The sequence below is a fragment of the Macadamia integrifolia genome, unplaced genomic scaffold (assembly GCF_013358625.1).
Source record: "Macadamia integrifolia cultivar HAES 741 unplaced genomic scaffold, SCU_Mint_v3 scaffold_239A, whole genome shotgun sequence".
In the NCBI taxonomy this organism is placed as follows: Eukaryota; Viridiplantae; Streptophyta; class Magnoliopsida; order Proteales; family Proteaceae; genus Macadamia; species Macadamia integrifolia.
In genome coordinates this window covers 84,018-106,243 of record NW_024870653.1, presented here as the reverse complement: position 1 = coordinate 106,243, position 22,226 = coordinate 84,018, and the positions used below count along the sequence as shown (strand labels likewise).

Below are 22,226 nucleotides of genomic sequence, written 5' to 3'. Positions count from 1 at the left end.
CTTCTCTGAGGGCTGAGGTTACGGTTGCTTCACAAGTAAGAAGAAAACAATGGGACTAATATTGAAGACAACATTAGTTGTAGATCAATCGTATGTCTATGAATAGTATAACAATAACAACAATAATAATAATAAAACATACTCAAGGAGTTTCACATAACTTGGGAAAAAGCATCAAGTCAATAAAAACTCTGATTGACTTGGACCTCGTTTGGTCATCTCTTAAATCTGGCAAGTCTTCATGACTCTTTATTAGGTTTCAATTTTTTTAATTTTTTTTAAACTCAAATTGGGTGATTGCTTGAGTCAAGACTTGGTTTTCCAACTATGGTACTATGGTAGCATGAAAAAGAAGATGAAAAAACAAAGCTACAAAAATGAAAATGGGAAATAAAAACAAGGGAGAGGAATTAAAATGTTGTTGTTTATATTGGAATCTTACATGCTAAGTCAATAGTGGGCAATGAAACTAGAAATGCAAATGGATGGTCGAAAATTTGTAATCGTATCCATGTAGGAAAATCTGTATTCAAAAAATCTATTTATGAAAACTATCCAAATCGGTTTGAAAACTAATCGGATGCAAGTATAGACATTTCAATTTCAAATGTTATATCATCCAATTCATTTAGGCCATATAGAAATATGGATAAATGATATTTTCATAAATAGTATTTTATAATACTAAAATACTTTTATCAGTTCACAGTAATTAGATGATTAAATAATCATGAGGAGATCTATGTAATTTCAAATATGATACTTCAACATTAACTCTAATCGGGTAGTAGATTCAACTCTTCACCTTCTCGAAGTTTTGTCCTCTCCAGCTTGTCACCCTTAGCGCAAACAGTGAGATCATAACATCGTTCTCTCGAAACTCACAACCCCACTCTCTAGCCCCAATATGAATGGAAATGGATTGTCAAATATTTATTTTAAATTCATGCTTTTATTTGTTTGAGGGAATACACATTTGAACTTTTGGTATCCAAAAGTCATCAAAATCTGTTCGAAAGGTAATAGGCTACATATTTGGATACTATCATATTCAATTCAAATTTAATTTAATCCAATTATATCCCTGAAGTGAAACAATATATTTACTAGGAAAATCTTGGTGAACTAAATTGGAACCTTTTTTTTTTTCCATTTTAAGATAACATGAGGTTAACCTTGCATTACAATATATATTGTATAAAATAATTTTATACTTTTTTTTCTGTATTAAATACTATATTATATTACTTTTGGGAATAAGACAAAGGATAATTAAAAGAAGGGAAAGGCTCTTGAGGAGGAACCTTGCCAGTTTGGCGTAGGGAATGCCCATACACAACCCCTGAAAACAAGGGGCAGGAGTGTCTTTTAATATTCCCTGATTTTAGGGTCGAGCATTCACTATGACAGATTGACAATGTTCAGTTTCTTTTAATATATAAAGGGAAATTTAAGCCCCCTCTTTGGGACTCTAACCGAATTACATTCTTACACCCATTGTTTCAACAATTACACCCCTCCTTCCCTACATTTTGAAGATTCTAACAACAAGACCCAGTTCATTAGTATCCGTTAGGTTTGACTCTGTTATGTGATGACATCACCTAATAATAAACCTTTTAATGGCCGAAATACCCTTCATTTAGTGTGAGATTACCTCTCTACCCTTTTAATTACTTTGAGATAGGATTGGAGGTCGAGAGTGAGTGTCTATGTTGATTTCTCAAGTTGGAGGAAAGGGGTGAGCATGAGGAAGGTGGTTACAGGAGGGCTGTGTTGGGCAGAGAAAAACATGGGTGGGCATAGGAGGGCATGAAAGAACTCCGTGCCTCCAAAGGAGATCTTGTAGGCGCTGCCAGCGTGAGAAGGATTGTAGCAATATGGTGACTGTGTTTGTGACTCTAATTCTTCGTCTTCTTCTTCTCCTCCTCCTCCTTTGGTTGAGGTTGGGTCAATCGCCAAATCTTCGTCCTGTCCATATCAGTGGTGGTTGTTATAGGGATGTTTTTTCCCATCTTATGTTGTCGTTGGCTACTGTTTGCTACTACTTGCAATCAATATGACCCATCTCCACCACGATGCCCCTTTCCATATCTCTCAGCTTCATCTTTCTCTATCATTTGCAATTATGTTTTCAGATGCCATGGTTGCCACAGGTTTCCTAATGAGGGCTATTAGAAGTCCTTTTACTTATTATTTGGATGAAGGACTTGAACGAAGGACCCTACCTCGGTTGGGGCCTTAGGCCAAAGTCGAGTAGACCTGATTGAAGGACCTTACCTTACCTTGGTTGGGAGCTCAGGCCAAGGCCAAGCAGACCTGACCGAAGGACCCTACCTCTATTGGGGGCCGAGCATACCTGATTGAAGGACCCTACTTCAATTGGAGGTTCAGGCTAAGGTTGAGCAGACTTGACCGAAGGACCCTACCTTAGTTGGGGGCTCAGGCCAAGGCCGAGCAGACTAGACTGAAGGGCCTTACCTCGGTTGGAAGCTCAGGCCAAGGCCGAGCAGCCCCGACTAATGGACACCACCTCAATTGGGGGCTTTGACTGAGGCCAAACAAACATGACTAAAAGGTCTTAGCAAGCTTCAAAAAGGGCTGATTGAACTTCATCAAGAAACTTGATTGGTTTCATGAAAGCCCAAGTCCGGATCAAGACGTACACCAAATGGATAATTTTACTCCCTCAGGAAAAATTTTCCAGAGAAGCTAAGGGGGCTTCTGATATGCATAAAACTCATCGCTCAGTAGAATGTTGACACATGGCATCCAATCTCTCACCTAGCCTAAATGGAAGCTAGATATACCTTGAGGAGCAAGTAACCATGGATCTCGGGATCGGAGGTAGATCCAAACCTCCTTCTGTGGAAGAGTTATAGAAGGACTCAATCTCTCTTAAGAATGAAGGACAAAGGGATCTCCCGAAGGAAGAGAGATATTCCGTGTCAGAAAGGGGAACTCGGGGGATACGATCCATTCACTGCCCTTAGCTTACCAAAACAGGAGGACGTCCCCTAATAGGACTTTACTGGATCCAACACTATAAAGGAGGAGGGAGAGACTAGGTAGAGTTAAAGTTCACCATTCCACTCGCTATTGCTCTCTTACTACTATTGCACGGATTCCTAACTTGGGCACCGAAGGATTAATTATAGAGTCTGCTTTGGGCCTTTAGTCCTTTGTGTCACTCAGCCGCAACATTACCTAAGTGATGTGGGGGATCCCATAATTTACAGGAGCATGAGTGTAAGGATTGGAGCTCTTGCCAAAGGAGAAGTTGTGACCATAGGAGATAAAATGGACAAGTTGTTGAGGAATTCGCCGGAGTACTCTCTTTGCCAGGATTTTCCTAGGTCAACGGCAGCCGGCATTGGCCATTGCTAAGCCCTTTTCCTCCACGGATCGTAGAAACCATTTCCTGCTTTGTTTTTTATTTGGGAAAGAGGAGGATGGAATATTCCTTCTTTGATTAGCTTAAAAAGGGTAAAATAGTCTTTTATGTTTCACAACTAACAATATACTAACCTGTTAGACGTAGGGGAGGGATGTAATTGCTGAAACAATGGATATAAAATTGTCATTAAAAAAAGTCAGGGATGGGGGCTTAAATTTCCCAAATTATTTGAAGGAGAGGGAAAGAATGATTTAAAAAATAATGTAGGAGGCTTTAGTGTATCTTGTCTGTTGGGAGAAATTTCCCTAATAATTTGAAGGAGACTTGAATACAACTTGCACCCATTTTTAATAGTAGGAGAGGGATACGTACGCCGCCCACATGTCGTGCGCTAGCGGACGACACCAACGGGGCATCAGATAGGAGGGAGAGGAGATGGATACAGTGTCCGCTAGCTCGTTTGCACACGAGGGCATACCCAGCTTTTTGTGTAAAGCTGAAACCCGAAACAACCTGGAAGGTGTGTCCGAGACTTCGTAAGCAACAAATGAATAGCGGTTGAAACGGAAGGGAGAGTGGGAGACGACAGTTGAAAACTGAAGTACGTATACCTAAGAAATCTCAATGTAATCACAAAATCGTAAATTATATTTCAATTAATAAAGTCTCCTTTTGTTAGGTATTTTGATTCGTTAATCTTTAAACACGGAGTCAAAAGAGTTCGACTCATCAGAGAAATTGATTGATCATTAAAAGAGGAAGAAGAAGAAGAAGAAGAAGAAGAAGAAGAAGAGAGAGAGAGAGAGAGAGAGAGAGAGAGAGATGCAAACCCATATGGGTTACTAGCTCTATCTATAGAGAATTCTTTGCCGTTGAAAGGCGTGGTGAGTACTGTTTTGTGTTCTTTACTCTCGCGGTCTCTCTGTATAAATTGAAATATTGCATTCCTCTTCTCCCTCTCGGGATTTCTTCCAATTCTGTGAAACTTGAAAATTGGAGATTAATTTGGGGAACAGAGAGGAATGGATCTCAGAAGATCGATATTTGGATTCGCCGTTTTGGTTGTCTTTGTGGTCTGCCATGTCTCGGCCAATGTGGTATTGAATGTGGTGAACAAGTTTGATGGGCGGCAGCAGGGGTCTCTGAGTGCCATGAAAGAACATGATAGTCGTCGTCACCGTCGGATGCTGTATAACATTGATCTCCCCTTGGGTGGAAATGGGCTTGCAGATTCTACCGGGTTAGTCTCCAGTTCTCTAGTTTCATTCTCAATTTCATTATACTTTGTTGAAGAATTATTATTTTTGGATGTGTTTGATGTTTTCTCTTGATGTTTGGGGGTTTCTGCTTCTTGGGTTCGTCTTTAAATCATAAGGTAGAAATTAGAATGAGGGGAATATGTAGGATTGATTTGGTTTGAAATTGTATATAAATCCTGGGTTTGCTTCTTTTAGGCTTTACTTTACACAACTTGGAATCGGCTCTCCTACAAAGACATACTATGTTCAAGTTGACACAGGAAGTGACATTTTATGGGTGAATTGCGTCGGATGTGCTAATTGTCCAACGAAAAGCGATCTTGGTGTATGCTTATTCTTTTGCTTTTTCATTCGATTTTCATTCCTTATCTGCAGTCTTTTTCTTTCTTTTCCTTTTTTTGATTTGAAGAAGCTTCTGTTTTAGCACTGGGCAATGTTCATACAAAAGCTTTCTGTCCTACAGCCAAATAACATGAGGCAGACAGAAAGTGTGCTTGTCCGAGTTCTTTTGTTCAGCTTCATCCCTGTAATACACGTTAATTTTGCATTGTTATTTTACAGGTTGATCTTAAGCTGTATGATCCAAATGCCTCGAATACTGCACAAATAGTTGGTTGTGATGCAGAGTTCTGTGCTGTTGCATCTGGAGGACCCATTCCTGGTTGCATCCCTAATTCATCCTACTGTGGATATAATGTGGTATATGGGGATGGGAGTTCAACTTCTGGATACTATGTGAATGATGTTATACAATTTAATCAAGTTACTGGAAACCTCCAAACTACAACAACAAATAAAAGCATTATTTTTGGGTAAGTTTCCTTTCTATTATCGTGCGAAATGATGAGCTTATCGTAAGTACATGCGATGGGGCATAGTGTATGTGGCTGCTTTCACTTTTTCCTGTCTTTTATGTTGAACCTGGCTTGGGTTCTCTCAAGATTTGTACTTCTGACTAATAATAGGATTTAGACACAAACATATTCAGATAGACAATCATTCTCTAGACATCAAGAATTCCATCTCTACATCATAGTTGTCATGGCGTCGCCAAGGCGGCGATTTGGCATCCTGGCGGAAAAAGAAGTTCATGGCAATGCTACGATTTACGTGACTCACAAATGGCGGTCGCCATTGGCTGATAGGTGTTGCCATGGCACAGCTATGGACGCCAGGTCACGTCTGATTCACTAGGCAGTCGATTTTTTTGTAAAATGCAGGATGATTTTGATAGGGTTATGTTGATTTTTGATGATTTGATGTTGCCTAATGTTGGTTTTATATATTATAGGGTATATATTGTAGGCTTATAGTATGCTAAATAACTTTAGAAAATAGGGGAAATAAAAAAGTAACATACTAAATAACTTTAGAAAATAGGGAAGATAAAAAATGACACATGGGCAATTTGACCGCCATGGCAACGCCATAACGGGCGATTCATCGCCAAATCGATTAGCCACCCCTCCACCTCCTTGGATCAATTTGACGCCGTGACAACTATGGTCTACATCAGTTGACAGTACACCATTTTGATATACAATTTGGGTGAGGAATTTGTTTCATCTTAGCCCAAATAAGTAGACAAGCAATATACAGTTTGGGGGAGGGTCTTCAAGCAAGCTTTGGCAGAAGGGAAAAAGTATTCAAGTTGACTAGCCTTAACCCCAACTAATTCTTGTTTGTCAAACCATAATCTGGATCCTAATCATCCTTGATGAGTTTCTAGGTTAGTAATTTAGGGTGAAAAGTAACAGACATCACCATTCGCCATGCATGGCTGCGTGGGTGATCCTTGTTGCTGTCTCCTTCTTCTCTGAGGCCTGGCCTCCATGGCTGCTCCCTTTGAGGGGAGCCCTGTTCAGCTTGCCGTCCCTACCTTCTCCCCTCTCCTACTTCTCCCCCTCTTCTCCCCCATCAACCCCTTGTTGATGCTTGGACCTCCCCTTTCATGCATTATGTCTCCCCACCTGCCGAGGGTCTCCCTCTCCATTTTGTCCCTCCCTTCGAGGTGGGAGAATCCCTAATAGCCAAATGCCCTGAGGGCCTCCTTGACTCTGAAGCATCCCGATGGAGCAGCCCCCTCACCGGTCGCTTTCTAGGTAAACAACCTCCCTTCCATCTGGCAAAACTCTCTCTTTTGAAGCAATGGAGGCCGGCTGGTACCGTGGAAACTTTCCTCCTCGACCATGGCTTTTTTATGTTTAAGTTCTTTGAGGAAAGTGACAAAGTTCGATGCCTAGAAGGAGGTCCATAGCTGGTGGGACGTAATTTACGTCACGTAAACCCATTTTTCTTCGACCTTGGCATCGTCGCTTGCTGCTGAACCATGTTGACTATTCCACCATCCCCCTTTGGATCACCATGCCGGGTCTTCCCCTCCACTTCTCGTGTCCTGAAGGATTAAGCACAGTTGGATCTGTCCTTGGTGTCCCACTTTACTCCGATGCTAGAACTAAAAGAAAAAGACCGGATCGCTTACGCTCATATTTGTTTGGAGGTTCTTGCCACTGATGCCCTACCTTCCTCCATCTCTGTCCAAGATGGGGAAAACTTCAGTTTCCAGCAGCCTATCAGCTAAACGACTGGCGCCCCCTTAGTGCCTCTGTTGCAAGGTCTTTGGCCATGACACTAGTTCTTGTCTCCCGAAATCTTCGGCCAGCGAGCATGGAGATGATGTGCCAATTAACCCCCTTGGCCCCATCTTCCATCGGGATTGCTCTGTCATGTCGACCTCAAGCCATCGCCCATCTATTCCTCCTCCGGCAAGAGGTAGAAGACTTAATCGGCGACGCAACCTCCATCGTATTCCTTTCATTATCGAAGCTCTGCAACCAATGGTCCTTGCTGTTTGTATATCCATTGGACAAAATCGATTCTCAATTTTGCAATCCGACGTGGAAGACTTGGTGCAGACGCCTTTTCCCGTTGTCGCTGCAACTGATGTCCCATCTCAGGCTTCCATTGAAGATCCCGCTGCTGCCGATAGTTCCTCAAGCTCGTCTTCCTCTGACGACGCCTCCTCTAGCTTTGCATCTTCCTCTAATGATGCCTCTTCTGTGACAAAGTCCTCCTCCCTGCCTGGCTCTCGATGTGGCTCGCCCTCTGTCTTGCCTCTTCTGGAGAACCTGGGAACACTACTTTAGAAACCCTCTGGCTTCTTGCCCCTTTGAGGACTCTCTGGCTGAGAATATCCCCTTGGTCAACCCCAAGGTTTTGTTGTTTCCCTTGGAGGTAGGCCCGTTGGTTCTTGCACATCTTTATTGGCCCATACCTTATCTTGCAGCCCTCCTATCCCCAACACTTGTTCTCCTACCCTTTTCAATGCCTCAGCCCACTCTTCTGGCCCATCCCTGGACACCATTAGGCCAGCCCACTTCACCGCTCCCTTTCTTCTTGTGCCTTCTTTTAATCCTCCTACCCAGCACATTACCAAAATCCATATCAGCTCCTCCTCCCACCTGGACCTGAACCATCAGCCTAAGCTGAACCTTTCTTCCCAACTCGGAAGCCTTGCTTCTCAAAAGAAACCTTTGACTGTCTCCAGAAAAACCAGGGGATCCACTACCAAACCTCTCCCCATATCCATTGCCTCCCCTCGCCCTTGGCCTTATCAGAGATGTAACAAATCTTGGCCCCCCTCCGCTCCAGCCTACTCCTCCATCTTGGAGCATGAGGTGCCCCTTCCCTTGTTGGCCTGATGTCTCAAGGCCTCTTTTGGAACCTCAGGGGGCTGAACTCCCATCAGAAACATGCAGTTGTCCGTTTGCTCATGAAGGATACCTGGCCAGCCTTTTGCTGTTTGCTTGAAACCCACATCAAAGAGCCTTCCCTCTTCTGGGTTGCCTCCATCATTGCCCCGAGATGGTCTTTTCTCTCTAACCACTCACACCATCCTAATGGGACACGTCAAAACTTGTCTCCCTCATTTCTTCCACATCTCAGCTCCTCCACTTATCTATCTCCAATACCGCTTGCAATTTCTCTTTCTTGTTCTCAGCCATTTATGCTTCCATTCGTATGATAGACAGGGATATCCTTTGGAATGATCTCCGCTCCCTTGCTAAACAAGTCAGTTCCCGGCCGTGCGGCACTTGTGGGGACTTTAATGTGGTCCGCTATTCTCATGAAAAAGAAGGATGGGGCACCTAAATTCTACAAATATTGATGCTTTCAATGAATGTATTGATGATCTTGCTGTTGATGACCTCCAATGGTCTGGCATCAAATTCTCTTAGAATAACAAAAAATCTAGATCTTCCCGCATAGCTTGTAAGCTTGACAGGATGCTAGTCAACGAAGCTTGGCTAATGTCTTTCCCTTCTTCCTATGCCACTTTTGAGTCTCCAATCACTTCTGACCATAGCCCCATATCCCTTTTCATCCAGCCCTATACCTCCTTTGGCCCTAAACCCTTTAAATTTTTCGACATGTGGTCCTCTCACCCAGATTTCCTTCCCACAGTTCAAAGTGTCTGGCTCAAGCTTGTCCAAGCTTTCTCAACCTCCCTTATTGCCTAGTCCAGGAAGCTCATAAATGTCAAAGAATCCCTCAAGATTTGGAATACTAACTCCTTCGGGAACATCTCTTCTCTTGCTACTGATTGCAAGAATAAGCTGTCTTCTATTCAGTTTCAGTTTCAGTTTCAGTTTGATCCTCTGAACTCTGCTCTGGCTGATGAAGAGAAAATTGAATCTGCAAATCTTTCAAGTCTTTTGGCTAGTGAGGAAAGCTTCTTAAGGCAAAAGTCACACATCAATTGGTTAGAATCTGGAGATTCTAACTCATCTTATTTCCACCGCTCTCTGAAGGCGAGAAACAACATCAATTTCATTCCCAAGCTCACTTCCCCGGATGGCTGTAGGTCTACAAAGTGGACCAGATCAAAGAGGTCGCTGTGAACCATTTCAGGCTCTTGTTCAATCCTACCTCTCCCACGGCTGTCTCCATACCTGATGGTCTCATCTCCAAATTTATTCCTAAAAATAAGGCTCAATTGCTTTGGTCTATTCCCTCTAATGAGAAGATTGCAACTGCTATCCTTTCCCACAAAGCCAACAAAGCTCCGGGCCCTGATGGGTTTCTTTTGGGTTTCTCTAGCTCGACTTGAGACATAATCAAAGAGAACTTGATTAAAGCAGTTAAAAGCTTCTTCTTCAATTCGGGTTAGGTTAAGGGTATCAGTCACACCTTCCTCTGCCTTATCCCCGAGAAAGAGGGGGTTGATTCTATGACTTCAGATCGATCTCCCTATGCAGCCTCTTGTACAAGTTCATTGCAAAGATGGTGGATTCCTTAGTGAGCGACAACCAGTCTGCTTTCATCCCTGGAAGAAGTATTGGGGACAACATTCTTCTTTGTCACGAGATTGTTAGAGGATTTGGCAGAAAAGGCCACCTCCCAGCTGCCCTCATGAAGATTGATATCCATAAAGCTTTTGACAGCCTAAGATGGGACTTTATTATTTTAGTTCTCAGCAAGATGGGCTTCCCGCCTACCTTTATAAACTGGATATATCATTGCATTGCCTCCCTCCGTTTCTCAGTTTTGGTTAACGGAAGCCCAACTGGTTATTTTTCCTCTTCTACAGGAATAAGATAGGGCTGCCCGCTATCACCTTATATTTTTTGTCTTGCTATGTAAGTCCTCTCTAGAAGCTTGCAATCAGCCTTGGACTTGAATCGTATCATTCCCATCCCAAAGTGTAAGGCCATCAGATTGACCCATCTTTTGCTGATAACTTGATGATTTTTTCCAAAGCAGATGGCCCCTCCTTGGATAATATTATGCATTGCCTTGATCACGCCTTGATCACTTTGCTATGTTGTCTGGTCTTCGCATTCACCCTAGCAAATCTTTCATCTTCTTGGCCAGGTGGTACTAAGGCTTCTTTCCTTGAGAAGATTGGGTTTGACTTGGGATCCCTTCCTGTAAAGTACCTGGGCTGCCTTTAATTCTTGCTAGGCTTACTTCCCACCACTGCACTCCTATCCTGGATCTTATCAGGAAGTGTCTTCAGTTATGGAAAGGAAAGCTTTTATCCTTTGCTGGCCGGTTAGAGCTTATTGGATCTGTCCTCCAAGCTTCTTACATCTATTGGTCCAGGATCTTTGGGTTGCCCAAGTCCATAATATCAAAGCTGGAATCCATCTTTGCTTCTTTCCTCTAGAAAGGGTGTGAGTCCTTTAGGTTTCTCCGCACTCTCAATTGGGCTGCTATTTGCCTTCCCAAGAAGGAAGGGGGTCTGGGTTTGAGACGCATCAAGGATGTTAACATTGCGGGAACCCTGAAGTTGATTTGGAAAATTTTGAACAAGAAGAAGAGCATTTGGGTTGATTGGGTATATTCAAATCTTCCCAAGGCTGATTCCTTCTGGACGGTGCGAATTCCCCCTGATGCCTCATGGGTTTGGCGCAAGATCATCTGCTTCAGAACAATTAGCTATCTCCTACCACATCGGGGATGAATCCTCCACCTTCCTCTGGCTTGATCCATGGCACCCAAAGGGGCTCCTTACTCATGTTCTCAGTGCCCGCTCCATCTACAGTTCTAGGCTCCTAGCAGGCCATGGTTTTTGCCATTTTATCTTTAGGTTCTTGGGCTCCCCCGCCCCTGCCTCCGATCTGGATACTTTGCCATCAATTTGCTCGGTTGGTCAAAGGAGGAATGATACTACTCTTTGGAACCATTCCCATAAGGGCTCTTTCAGTGCTAAGGCTGCTTAGGACTTTGTCAGACATTATGGCCTCCCCTCCCCCTGGCACAAGCTCATATGGTTCAAGCATCATATCCCTAAGTAGAGCTTTATGGCTTGGAGGGTATTCTTGAAATGCCTCCCCATGCAAAGTTTACATTTTTAGAGAAGAATACCTATCTCTCCGGTCTGCTACCTTTGTGGTTCTAAACTTGAAGATATTGATCATCTCTTCTTCGTCTGCTTTGTATCATCCTCTATTTGGAAAATGGTCCTCTCCAAATGCTGGCCGACTAATAGAAGAATCCTTCCATTCCAAAGGGAGTGGATCTAGATGGATATGACATTCCAAGGAAAGACCATTTGTGACATTGTGGGCAAGCTGGCCTTTTGTGCAACCATTAACCAAATGTGGATGGAGGGAAATCATAGGAAATGGACCTCTAACTCTTGGCCGCTTGGAAAGATTTGGAGATCCATCTTTTTTGATGTCAAAGCCAAGAATTTCAAATGTTCCTTTATCTTGCTCCCCTTCCCCAAGAAATTGTCACATTGTTGCATCCTAGGACCTTTCAAGCTCAGTGATCAGGAACCCACATTCCCTTTGAAATCTGTCGTCCTTTGCTTTCCTCTTTCTCTTCTCCCTCTCCTTTTGGGGCTTGTATTTTTGTTCTTCTCCTTGGTATTGAATTTTTTATTCACCCAAAAAAATTTAGGCTGAAAAAAAAGTAAAGTAAGATGCTTGTAGGATCAACTTTTGGTAGTCGGCAGGTGCCATATGATGTGGGATAATCGGCTAAAACAGATCAATGTTAATACACCTACAGAATTCCAGAATCGCAGTGACCAAAACAGCAGAATGTATGGACAGGATATGGACGAGTTAATAACTCAAAACTTAACCGACGGATTTGGCTAATATTATAGTTGAAGGAGGGTCCTGCTATGCTGAGTTATTGCTGGGAAATCCAGGTTCATCCAATGGGGGTGGGGGGAATGGAGAGAAATAAACCGATAACAAAAATTAGAAAGCAGGGTAACAGAAGTTAGAAAGTAAAGAAGATTTATTATTACCTGCAATCCTCAGATCTGGATCGAAGGAAAGAGACTAGGGGAGGGAATAACATATCAAAACCTCAAGTCAATCAGATGGTTAGATTTTCTGGAATTAAAGACTAAAGGTCAAATATGTTTCTGTCAGAACAACACTATTGCATGCACTAAACAGGCTGGATAAATGTCGGACCAAATTAGTGGATTGAAAAGCAATAGTAAGCAGTTAGATGACAATAAATCAGCGCTGTTGTTACCTCTGGCTGAACAACGAAGATTGGTTGCTGGACTTCACTGAACCAGAATTACAGTTGAAAACAAAAGAAAAGAAGAAAACATAGGGAGGAGGGATAGGAAATTCCTGTCTTTCACAGCAAACCAACACAAAGCCAAGTTCTTTCAAAATTCAAAACTGATGGGATTCTCCTCTCTCTTTATTTATAATAAAGTAAATCAAGTACAAGCATAAATCTCCATGTGTGGAGGTCTCCTGGTAAAAAATAGGAACTAAATCTCACTAATGCTATTACATGAATGAGGAAGACTGAAATTAGAAACTTGATAACAACTCTCTAAGAAAAATGGATACTGAATAAAGTAGAAACTAACAAATAGAAAGTAAAAGATTGTCCTTTAGAGGACAATAAAATCTTCTAGATGAATCCACCCAAATTAGCAATTTATGTTCCTGAAAATCTCTTCAAAAATCAGCAAATACCTCAAGATTATTTTCCACACAAGTCAAGGTTGGGTCCCACATGTGCTGATGAACCTTCCTCCAAATCTTCTCCATGCAGTTGGCTATGGGGCCCACTAAATTTGAAGAAATCTCCTCTTTAAATCCAGTTGTTCAAATGGCTACAATGGGGCAGAATTTGGACTGGGATATGGGCCTGAGACATGCCCTGCATAAGTCAGTATGTGGACCCACCAACATTGGCTTGATATGAACAAAATCTGGATAGGCTTATCCATAGATTTACATCACTCTGTGATTTGCTTGACTCCACTATAGTTGAATTATATGTGGATTTAACAAATCTCTTATGCCTTTTATGATTCCAACTTCCTCAAAACTTAAGACTTCAACAACAACAAGCACAAAGCCTTATCCCAACTTAATGGGGTTGGCTACATGGATCCAGTCAAGCACAAAGAAAAGTAAATGTAAAAGTAAAAGAAAATAAACCACAAAAACAATAATGAAGTAGAACATAGTTATATAGGGTTCGCAACATGGATCCTAGCCCTCCAATCTGATCTGTTCAAGGTCATACCTGGGACAAGGTCTAATATATGCATGTCTTTCTGCACTACATCTCCAGTGGTCATTTTTGGCCTGCCCGTAGCTCTTTTAGATCTTTCAATCTGGATTAGATCACTCCTCCTTACTAGTGCATCCATAGGCCTCTGTGTTGTGCATGGCCATAACCACCTCAAACGACTTTCGTGAAGCTTATCATGGATTGGGGCAACTCCCACATCCTCTTTGATACGTTCATTCCTCACTTATCCTTTCTAGTTTTCCCGCACATCCATCTTAACATCCTCTTCTCCACTACACATTGCTTATCGATTTACCTTTTCTTAACTATCAAACATTTTGCCCCGTACATCATTGTTGGGCATACAACTATCCTATAGAATTTTTCTTTAAGCTTTATAGGAACACATCAGTCACACAAAACTTCGGAACCCCCCTCCACTTCGTCCTTCCCACTTTAATTCCATGAGATACATCATCCTCTATATTGCCTTCTTTATTTATAATTGATCATAAATATCTAAAATAGTCACTTTACGGTATCTCTCTCTCTCAATAGTCACCACATCGTTGTCCATTGTAATGTGGCTAAAGTTACACATCACATACTCCGTCTTTGTTCTACTTATCCTAAAGCATCTTGATTCCAGGATTGATCTCCACCACTTCAGTTTGGTGTGGAGCCCTGTTTTTGTCTCATCCAATAAATCGATATCGTCAGTGAAAAGCATATGCCATGGGACCTCACCTTGATGTCCATGGTCAAATCATCCATGACAAGCGTAAACAAATAAGGGCTTAAAGCTGACCTTTGATGAGCCCAATAGTAATTGGGAATTGACTACCTTGCCCACCCTTGGTTCTCACACTAATCACCACATCATCGTACATATGTTTAATTGTATCCGCATATTTATTGTCATCCTCCTGTTCTCTAGGACATGCCAGATTAACTGTCTAAGGGCTCTGTTGTATGCCTTTTCTAGGTAAAAAAAAAGACCATATTAAGGTCCTTCCTGGCAACTCTAAAGGTTTCCATGAGTCTCCTGAGAAGGTAAATAACTTCCGTTGTAGATCTCCCTGGCATAAAACCAAATTGGTCAACTGACCTTAGACAATGACCTTCTCCCAAAGCTTCATAGTATGACTTATAAGTGTTAAACCTCTATGATTATTGCAGTCCTGAATATCTCCTTTTTTTTTGTAAATCGAAACTACAATGCTCCTCCACTCTTTTGACATTTTTCTTGTACTTAGAATCTAGTTAAATAGATTGTTTTACACCTTTTTTAACCATGATATACCACAAAGTCTTAAGCTTTTCCACACTTCTATTGGGGACTTCGTTTGGGCTTGGAGTCTTACCTACTTTCATCTTTCTTAAAGCTTCTTTAACTTCAAGCATTCCAATCTTTCGTATGTATCTATGACGTGTGGTGTCTTGATGATAAAAAGGCTATGCCGGGCTAATTCTACTCGAGCTGTCTCTATTTAGTAGCTTGCAAAAATAATCACCCTATCACTTCATAATGTAATCATCTTTTACTAGCACTTTACCATCTTCATCTTTGATACACCTGACATGTTCGAAATTTCTGCTCTTCATATCTCTCATTTTAGCTATCTTATAGATAGATTTTTCCCTATCCATTTTGTTTAGGTTATTATAAAAGGTCATCATATTTCTTCGCCCTTACTTACATTGCAATCTTTCTAGCTTCGTTTCTGACAACATAATCTCTCTTTTTATCATCATCCTCTTTAGTCCTTTGCCAAGTCTTAAAACAATCTTTCTTAGACTCAATGTCTACCTAGACCCCCTCATCCCACCACCAAGTTTCCCTATGGGCCCGACAAGTGCCCATTGATTCCCCTAGGATCTCTTTGGCAACCTTTTTAATACAGGTCGTCATCTTGGTCCACATCATATTGGAGTCTTCACTGTCCCACTTTCCTTATTTGACCACTTTATCAATATATGAATCGAGGACATCTCTTATTAATATCCACCATCTTACCTTAGAGCAAACAGGTTTCCCTATATTACGTGTCTGTGATCTGAGATGCATATCGAAGACCGCTAGTCTATGTTGAGAGGTTAGGTTCTCTCCAGGTATAACCTTATAATCCTTACACAACAATCTGTTGAACCTTTGGTTAGGAAGAAATCTATTTGGCTGTTATGCAGTCCACTTTTGTAAGTAACAAGGTACTCCTCTCTCTTTTCAAAGAAAGTGTTCACAATGAGTAGATCATAGGCTATCACAAAGTTTAATACTGAAATCTCCTCCTTGTTCCTCTCCCCCAACACCATAATTCCTCCATGTACATCTTCATAACCTCGCCGATCTTTCCCTACATGTCCTTTTAGCTCACCCCCTATAATAATCTTTTCATTTTGGGCCAGGCTTTGTACTAATCCATCCGATGTCTTATCAAAATTGAAACTTACTGCCTTCATCCAACCTTGCTTGGGGTGCGTAGGCACTAGTTATATTGACAACTTCTTTCTCCAACACCATCTTGATGGATATAATCCTATTTCCCACTCTTTTCACATCCACCATGTCTTAGATCTTTGTCCACTACTATGCTCGCTCATCCTCTATGACTTTGATCTCTCGAGTTCTAAAGTTTGAAGTCATCTAAAGCCTTAGGTTTTTTGCCGATCCATGTAGTCTCTTGTATACACGCAATTTTTATCCTTCTTCTCCTCATAACATCTATCAACTCCACACTCTTGCCTGTTAAGGATCCAATGTTCCATGTTGCAAGTCTAACCCTATGCTTGTGTACTACATTTGTTACAAGACGGTGAGACATGGTTCAACAAAAAGAAGAAGGTAAGACAAAACAAAAGGTAAATCACAAAAAAATAATAGGATCCATGCAAAAGGTGAATGGATGATTATAATAAAATGCCGGAGGAAAATTAATACACATCTTATCCAAATTAAGAATTTTTTTTTTGTGGGGGAGGGGGGGTGGGGAATAAATACAAGTCTTATCCTTTTCTCATTGCATGACTTATATGATATACATGATGTATCCTAGTTCTCTGTTTTAATTCCATTCTTTCTTGTTTCTTCCATTCTTTGATTTTATTGTTCTGATCTAATCTAATCTCTCTCTCTCTCTCTCTCTCACGGGAGCTTTCTTTCTCATTGGTGTTCGCCTTGCCCATTTTTCTGTTCAAAGTTTGTTAAACTGCATCTATAATATATAGAGTTCTCCATGTTTCTGTGGTAGGTGTGGTGCTAAACAATCTGGTGATCTAGGTTCAACTAATGGAGCACTTGATGGCATACTTGGTTTTGGACAGTCAAATTCGTCCATGATTTCCCAACTAGCTTCATCTGGAAAAGTAAACAAGATTTTTTCTCACTGCTTTGGTGGTGCTAATGGAGGTGGAATCTTTGCTATTGGAGAAGTGGTACAGCCCAAAGTAAAGACAACTTCATTGGTACAGAATCAGTATGTGATGTTATCCTTGTGAAGCAGTTTATTAAGTTCCTTCTCGTTTATGGCTTCATGATGTGGATTTACTGATTAGGTTTAATAGTGTCAGACTGTCAGTTTGGACAGAAATGTTCTATTAGCTGGCACATGCTTGCAGAAACATGTGTATGTATGTATGTAATGTGTGTGTGCGTGTGTGTATTTATTTCCTTTTTCGGGTTATTGGCATAATTATTTTTTTTTTTTAAATAAAGAGAAATGAACAAGGCCAAAGACTTGAGAAGAGCCCGGGAATAAATAGTAAATATAAGAAACAAGGCCATGCTGAAATTGTCACTCCCCTGATGTGTAGCTAGGACTAGCTGAATCCTAACTTCTGCAACTTAGGAGAATAGAGAAAAATGCTTGCTGGTTCTACTTGAGAAGTTAGAATTCAGATATAAAAAGCTTGGAAAAATTTAGAACTCAATTAAGCAGATTAATAGTATAAGATGACTATTCAGAAGTTAGTGAAACATAATTTGAATTAGGGAAAATATGAGAAAAAGTCTGTAAGGGCTGGGTTTTAGGAGAAAAATAATATCTCAACAAAGCTGACTGCTTGGGGTGAAAATTCTGGTTGAGCCACCCTCTGATATGGCCCAACTGTTTACTGATGTGCAAAATTTTACTGAATTCTATGAAGGTTAGAATGGTGTGATTGAACCTGATGATAGAAACTTGAAGATAGGATAGGCTATTGATATGGATATAATAGTAATTGAAAACTGGAATCTAATAATCATATTTGAAACTGTTACAGAAGCTTAACCATGAATTTTCAGGAAAACTAACAAGTATTCCAGCAGCTGTGAACGGAAGCAGTTGAACCAACTTGATGGAAAAAGCAGGGGATCACAAGGTACTTTAAGGAACTGGAAGCTGATCTGTTAAGATGGAAACTGAACTAGAATCAGGTAAACCGGGATGAAAAAAAAAAAAAAAAAATTCAGCAGTAGACTCCAGGCTGACCCTGGAAAATTGGGAAAATAGTCTCAAAAGTCAATAGTACCACCAAAGCTCAACTCAAATTGTTCAACCGGCAACCAGAAATCTCTATTCATTTATCATAAAAATAATTTGTTACAGTGATGGACTTTACCTCTTTATGGACTAATAGAAACCCCTAAATTACTAATGTGAACTTGACTTTCAATGCTAAAATTAAAATATCAATAGGAATCACACTCTACTTAGAATTTATTATAGCACAGCTCTCCCCAGTTACTTACAAACTACCTATCAATCTTGGAGTTGATTAACCACCCTAATATGTGGGCCTATAGAAATGCCCATTACACTAATAAACCCAAAACTAGGCTAGTCACGTTCCACATTGGGCTTTGTCAAGGCCTAGGAAAGTTGATTCCTCTTAAACCGATGCCCTTGTTGGGGTTAGATATTAGCCACAAAGCTTTCCAATCCCCAATCAAACTTGATAACCTACATTACCCTCCCCCCCAAAAAATAAATGTAAGTAAAGATATAAAAAGGCTCTTGATGACCTTGAGAGATTCCTTTTTACATAAGAGTATTGCCGACCCCCATAGTTGTCAAGGCGTCGCCTAGGTGGTGCCAAGGCGTGCAAGCGGTTTGCCTGGGGCATAGGCGACTGTCGCCTGCTGCCAAGGTGGTGCCTTGGCATCCAGGCGGTTTGCCTGGGGCCCAGGCGACTGTCGCCTTATTGCACTGTATGCTGCCTTAAATTTTTTGCCCTTATTTATGTAAAATACCATTTAAATAAATGTTTTTATATTTTGTTATTTCATTTACTTAGGATATTATTCATAAATAAGCAAATACCCCCTATTTGAATCCAATAAAAATAGTTTAAAAATCAAATTCCAAAAGGATAAAAAGTTAACCCCCCGGTCTAAGAATAAAAACTAGATTTTCGGTTGTAGGGCGATTTTCTACTTTTGAATGCTAAGGTTTTTCTCAATTTTGAAAATTTTATAAATCTTATCATAGTAGAACATTGCTAAAAACCAAAAGTCCAGTAAAATAATCTTTTGTTTTGATGTTAATAAAATTATTTCCATTCAGGCGATTTAACAACATTCGCACATTTTAAAATAAGTTTGACTAGAATATAACTTTGTCATAACAACTCAGATTTAAGTAATCTTAGAGTTGTTAGAAAGCTAGTTTTGTGTTATACCTAATATAAAAAAATCTCATCTAAAAATAAAATCATTTGACCAATAAGACTTATTATAAAAGAAGAGCATTTCTCTATATGTCAATAAGTCATGTTGATTTTTTATGACTTGATGTGAGTGTGACTATGTTGATTTTTATGACTTGATGTTGCTTAATGTTGAATGATTTTTTATGTCATAGGGTATACATTATAACATACAAAATAACTTTAGAAAATAGGGGAAATAAAAAATAACACATGAGCGATTTGATCACCATGGCAATGCCATAGCGGGCAATTCACCGCCAAATCGATTAGCCACCCCTCCACCGCCTTGGGTCGCCATGACGCCATGACAACAATGCTGACCCCTAATAAAGATGTATACTAACTCCAGAAACAGGCATTCTGTTCTGCTATTGGTCCCTTTGGAAGATAATAATAGCAACAAATAATAATGAAATAAATGGAATTGGCTATATAGATCCCTGCAGCGACAAAATCAAATAATAATAATAGTAAAAAGGAAGGAACACAACAACACATCAACAACTCAATAAAATCCCACTTAAATGTGGTCGGCTACATGGATCCTGGCCCTCTAAACAGTTCTTTTCGAGGTCATACTTGGGACAAGATTGAAATAATGCACGTCTTTCCTCACTACTTTGCCTATGGTCATTTTAGGCCTGCCCCTAGCTCTTTTAGTTCATTTAATCTGAATCAGATCACCCCTCCTTACTGGTGCATCTCAAGGCTTCCGTTGGATATGGATGGCCATGCCATCTCAAATGACTTTCTTATAGCCTATCACGAATCGGGGAAACTCCCAAATCAGCTCTTATTTGGTCATTCCTTACCGTATCCTTTCTAGTTTTGCTGCACATTAGTCTCATCATCTTTATTTTTGCTACACTTAGCTTATCTACATGTGCCTTTTAATTGCCCAACATTCTGCCCCATACATCATAGCCGATCGAATGACTATCCTATAGAATTTTCCTTTAAGCTATAAAAGGGATACATCAATCACACAACATTCCGAACGCATCTCTCCACTTCATCTTTCCCACTTTAATCCTCTATGAAACATCATCCTCTATGTCACCTTCTTTATTTATGGGTTGACTCTAGATATCTAAATAGTCACTTTGCGGTATCTCTCCCCTTAATCTTCACCATTTTGTTATCTATCTTGGTGTAACTAAAGTTACATACCATATACTCTGTCTTTTTTTACTTATCTTAAAACGTCTTGATTCCAATGTTGATCTCCATAAATCTTACTTAGCGTTAATCCCTGTTTTTGTATCATCCACCAAAACAATATCATCAACAAAAAACATACACCACAGAACCTCATCTTGGATGTTCCTTGTTACCTCATCTTTCTTTTGCTTGTGAACAAAAAGAGTTATTTCGTTCTTTTTATATATCTGATTTAATGTGCTTTATATCTTGTCCTCTGCACCAACTGGATTGTTCTTCTTTCATGGTTTTATTTTCTTGATATTGTTATATTTTAGTAATTTTTATCTATTTATAGATTTATTTCTATGATAGGCCACACTACAATGTCAATATGGAGTCAGTGGAGGTCGGTGGTACTGTTCTGCAACTTCCCACTGATGTATTTGATACTGGGAACCAGAAAGGGACTATAATTGACAGTGGTACAACCTTGGCTTATCTTGCAGACGTGATTTATGAACCTATGATGAATGCGGTATGTGAAAGTTTCTGTACTTTTCAGTTCTATATCCTTTGTTAGATTGCATGCTCACGTTTGTTCGTATGTTCATTAGATAATGGCTCAAAACCCCAATTTGACATTTCAATCTGTTGAGGGTCAGTTTTCATGCTTTCAGTATACTGACAGGTATGTTCTATCAACCAACTGCTTAGCCCTATAGGCTATAGCAGGTTCCCTGTTTCTATTACTAGGGAATTGGTCTGGTTCTTAATAGGAAATTGGTTCTGCATAATTTGACTTGAAAAGCTGTGTATACTTGCTAAATTGGTGACATGTAAATTACTTCAAAGGACAGATATGGTCAGGGATAATATTATAGCTTTTGAAGTTTGGCATGGACATGTTTTATCACAGGGGTGTCTCTTATTGTAAAAGTTAATGCTTATTTATGTTTTACCCTCCCATGCGCTCTTCTCTGCTGAGTGATCTTCATGATTAGATTATTACTAGTAATTTCATTTTCTGTAGATTTTGTTTTCTGTTGATTTTTTTTTGAAAGACAACCTTAAACATGTATTAAAAAGAGGGTGATATAGAGGATGATGTATCCCACAGAATTAAAGTGGGATGGATGAAAGGACCAAAGAATGAAAATAGTGGTGGAAGTAATAGGAGGGGACCAAAGCCATTAGAGATGATTGAAGAAACCAAAGAGTCCTTAGGGAGGCCAGAAGAGTAGACTGCTCTATGGCCAACATGCAGGAGTAGGATGCCTCCTGGGTCCCAATTGTCAAGCCATAGGGAGGTGGAGGAACCCTCTCATTGCAAGAGTGAATGGCATCCAGAGCGGTTGGTCAGGGGATTGGTCTAGAGGGAGTCTTTGGGAAGGAGAGAAGAGTAGACACAAGAAACTCAAATACTGTTTTGTTTGGAAGCAAGCTTCCACATAAGCTTAAGAATTCCGGCTTGATTAGCATCAAAGAAGATCTTATCAAAGTCATAAAGCGTTTCTTCTTCAACCCTTGCCAGATCAAAGAGATTAGTCGTATCTTTCTTTGTCTCATCCTTAAGAAAGAGGGTGTCACTGCTATGACTGAATTCAGGCGTATCTCCTTACGTAACCGTTGGTACAAGTTCATTGATATGCTGCTCGCCAACTGATTTAAGATTATGGTTGACTTGTCAGTGATAATCAGTCGGCCTTCATTCCGGGTAGAAGTATTAG

General features: G+C 40.5%; 1 protein-coding gene across 3 annotated transcripts in view; it reads left to right on the top strand.

Moving 5' to 3' along the window:
• Positions 1-3,836: 3,836 nt before the first annotated feature.
• Positions 3,837-22,226, top strand: part of LOC122071493 (aspartic proteinase 36-like) — an 88,288-nt gene continuing 69,898 nt past the window's right edge. For 2 of the 3 annotated variants that reach the window (XM_042635849.1, XM_042635850.1), the window contains exons 1-7: positions 3,837-3,998; positions 4,077-4,637; positions 4,852-4,981; positions 5,218-5,468; positions 16,917-17,141; positions 20,872-21,034; positions 21,114-21,187. In XM_042635849.1, coding sequence (XP_042491783.1) covers positions 4,420-4,637; positions 4,852-4,981; positions 5,218-5,468; positions 16,917-17,141; positions 20,872-21,034; positions 21,114-21,187 — 1,061 coding nt within the window. In that variant the 5' untranslated portion in view covers positions 3,837-3,998; positions 4,077-4,419. The remainder of the gene's footprint in view (positions 3,999-4,076; positions 4,638-4,851; positions 4,982-5,217; positions 5,469-16,916; positions 17,142-20,871; positions 21,035-21,113; positions 21,188-22,226) is intronic. The other variant, XM_042635848.1, reaches the window with a different exon arrangement.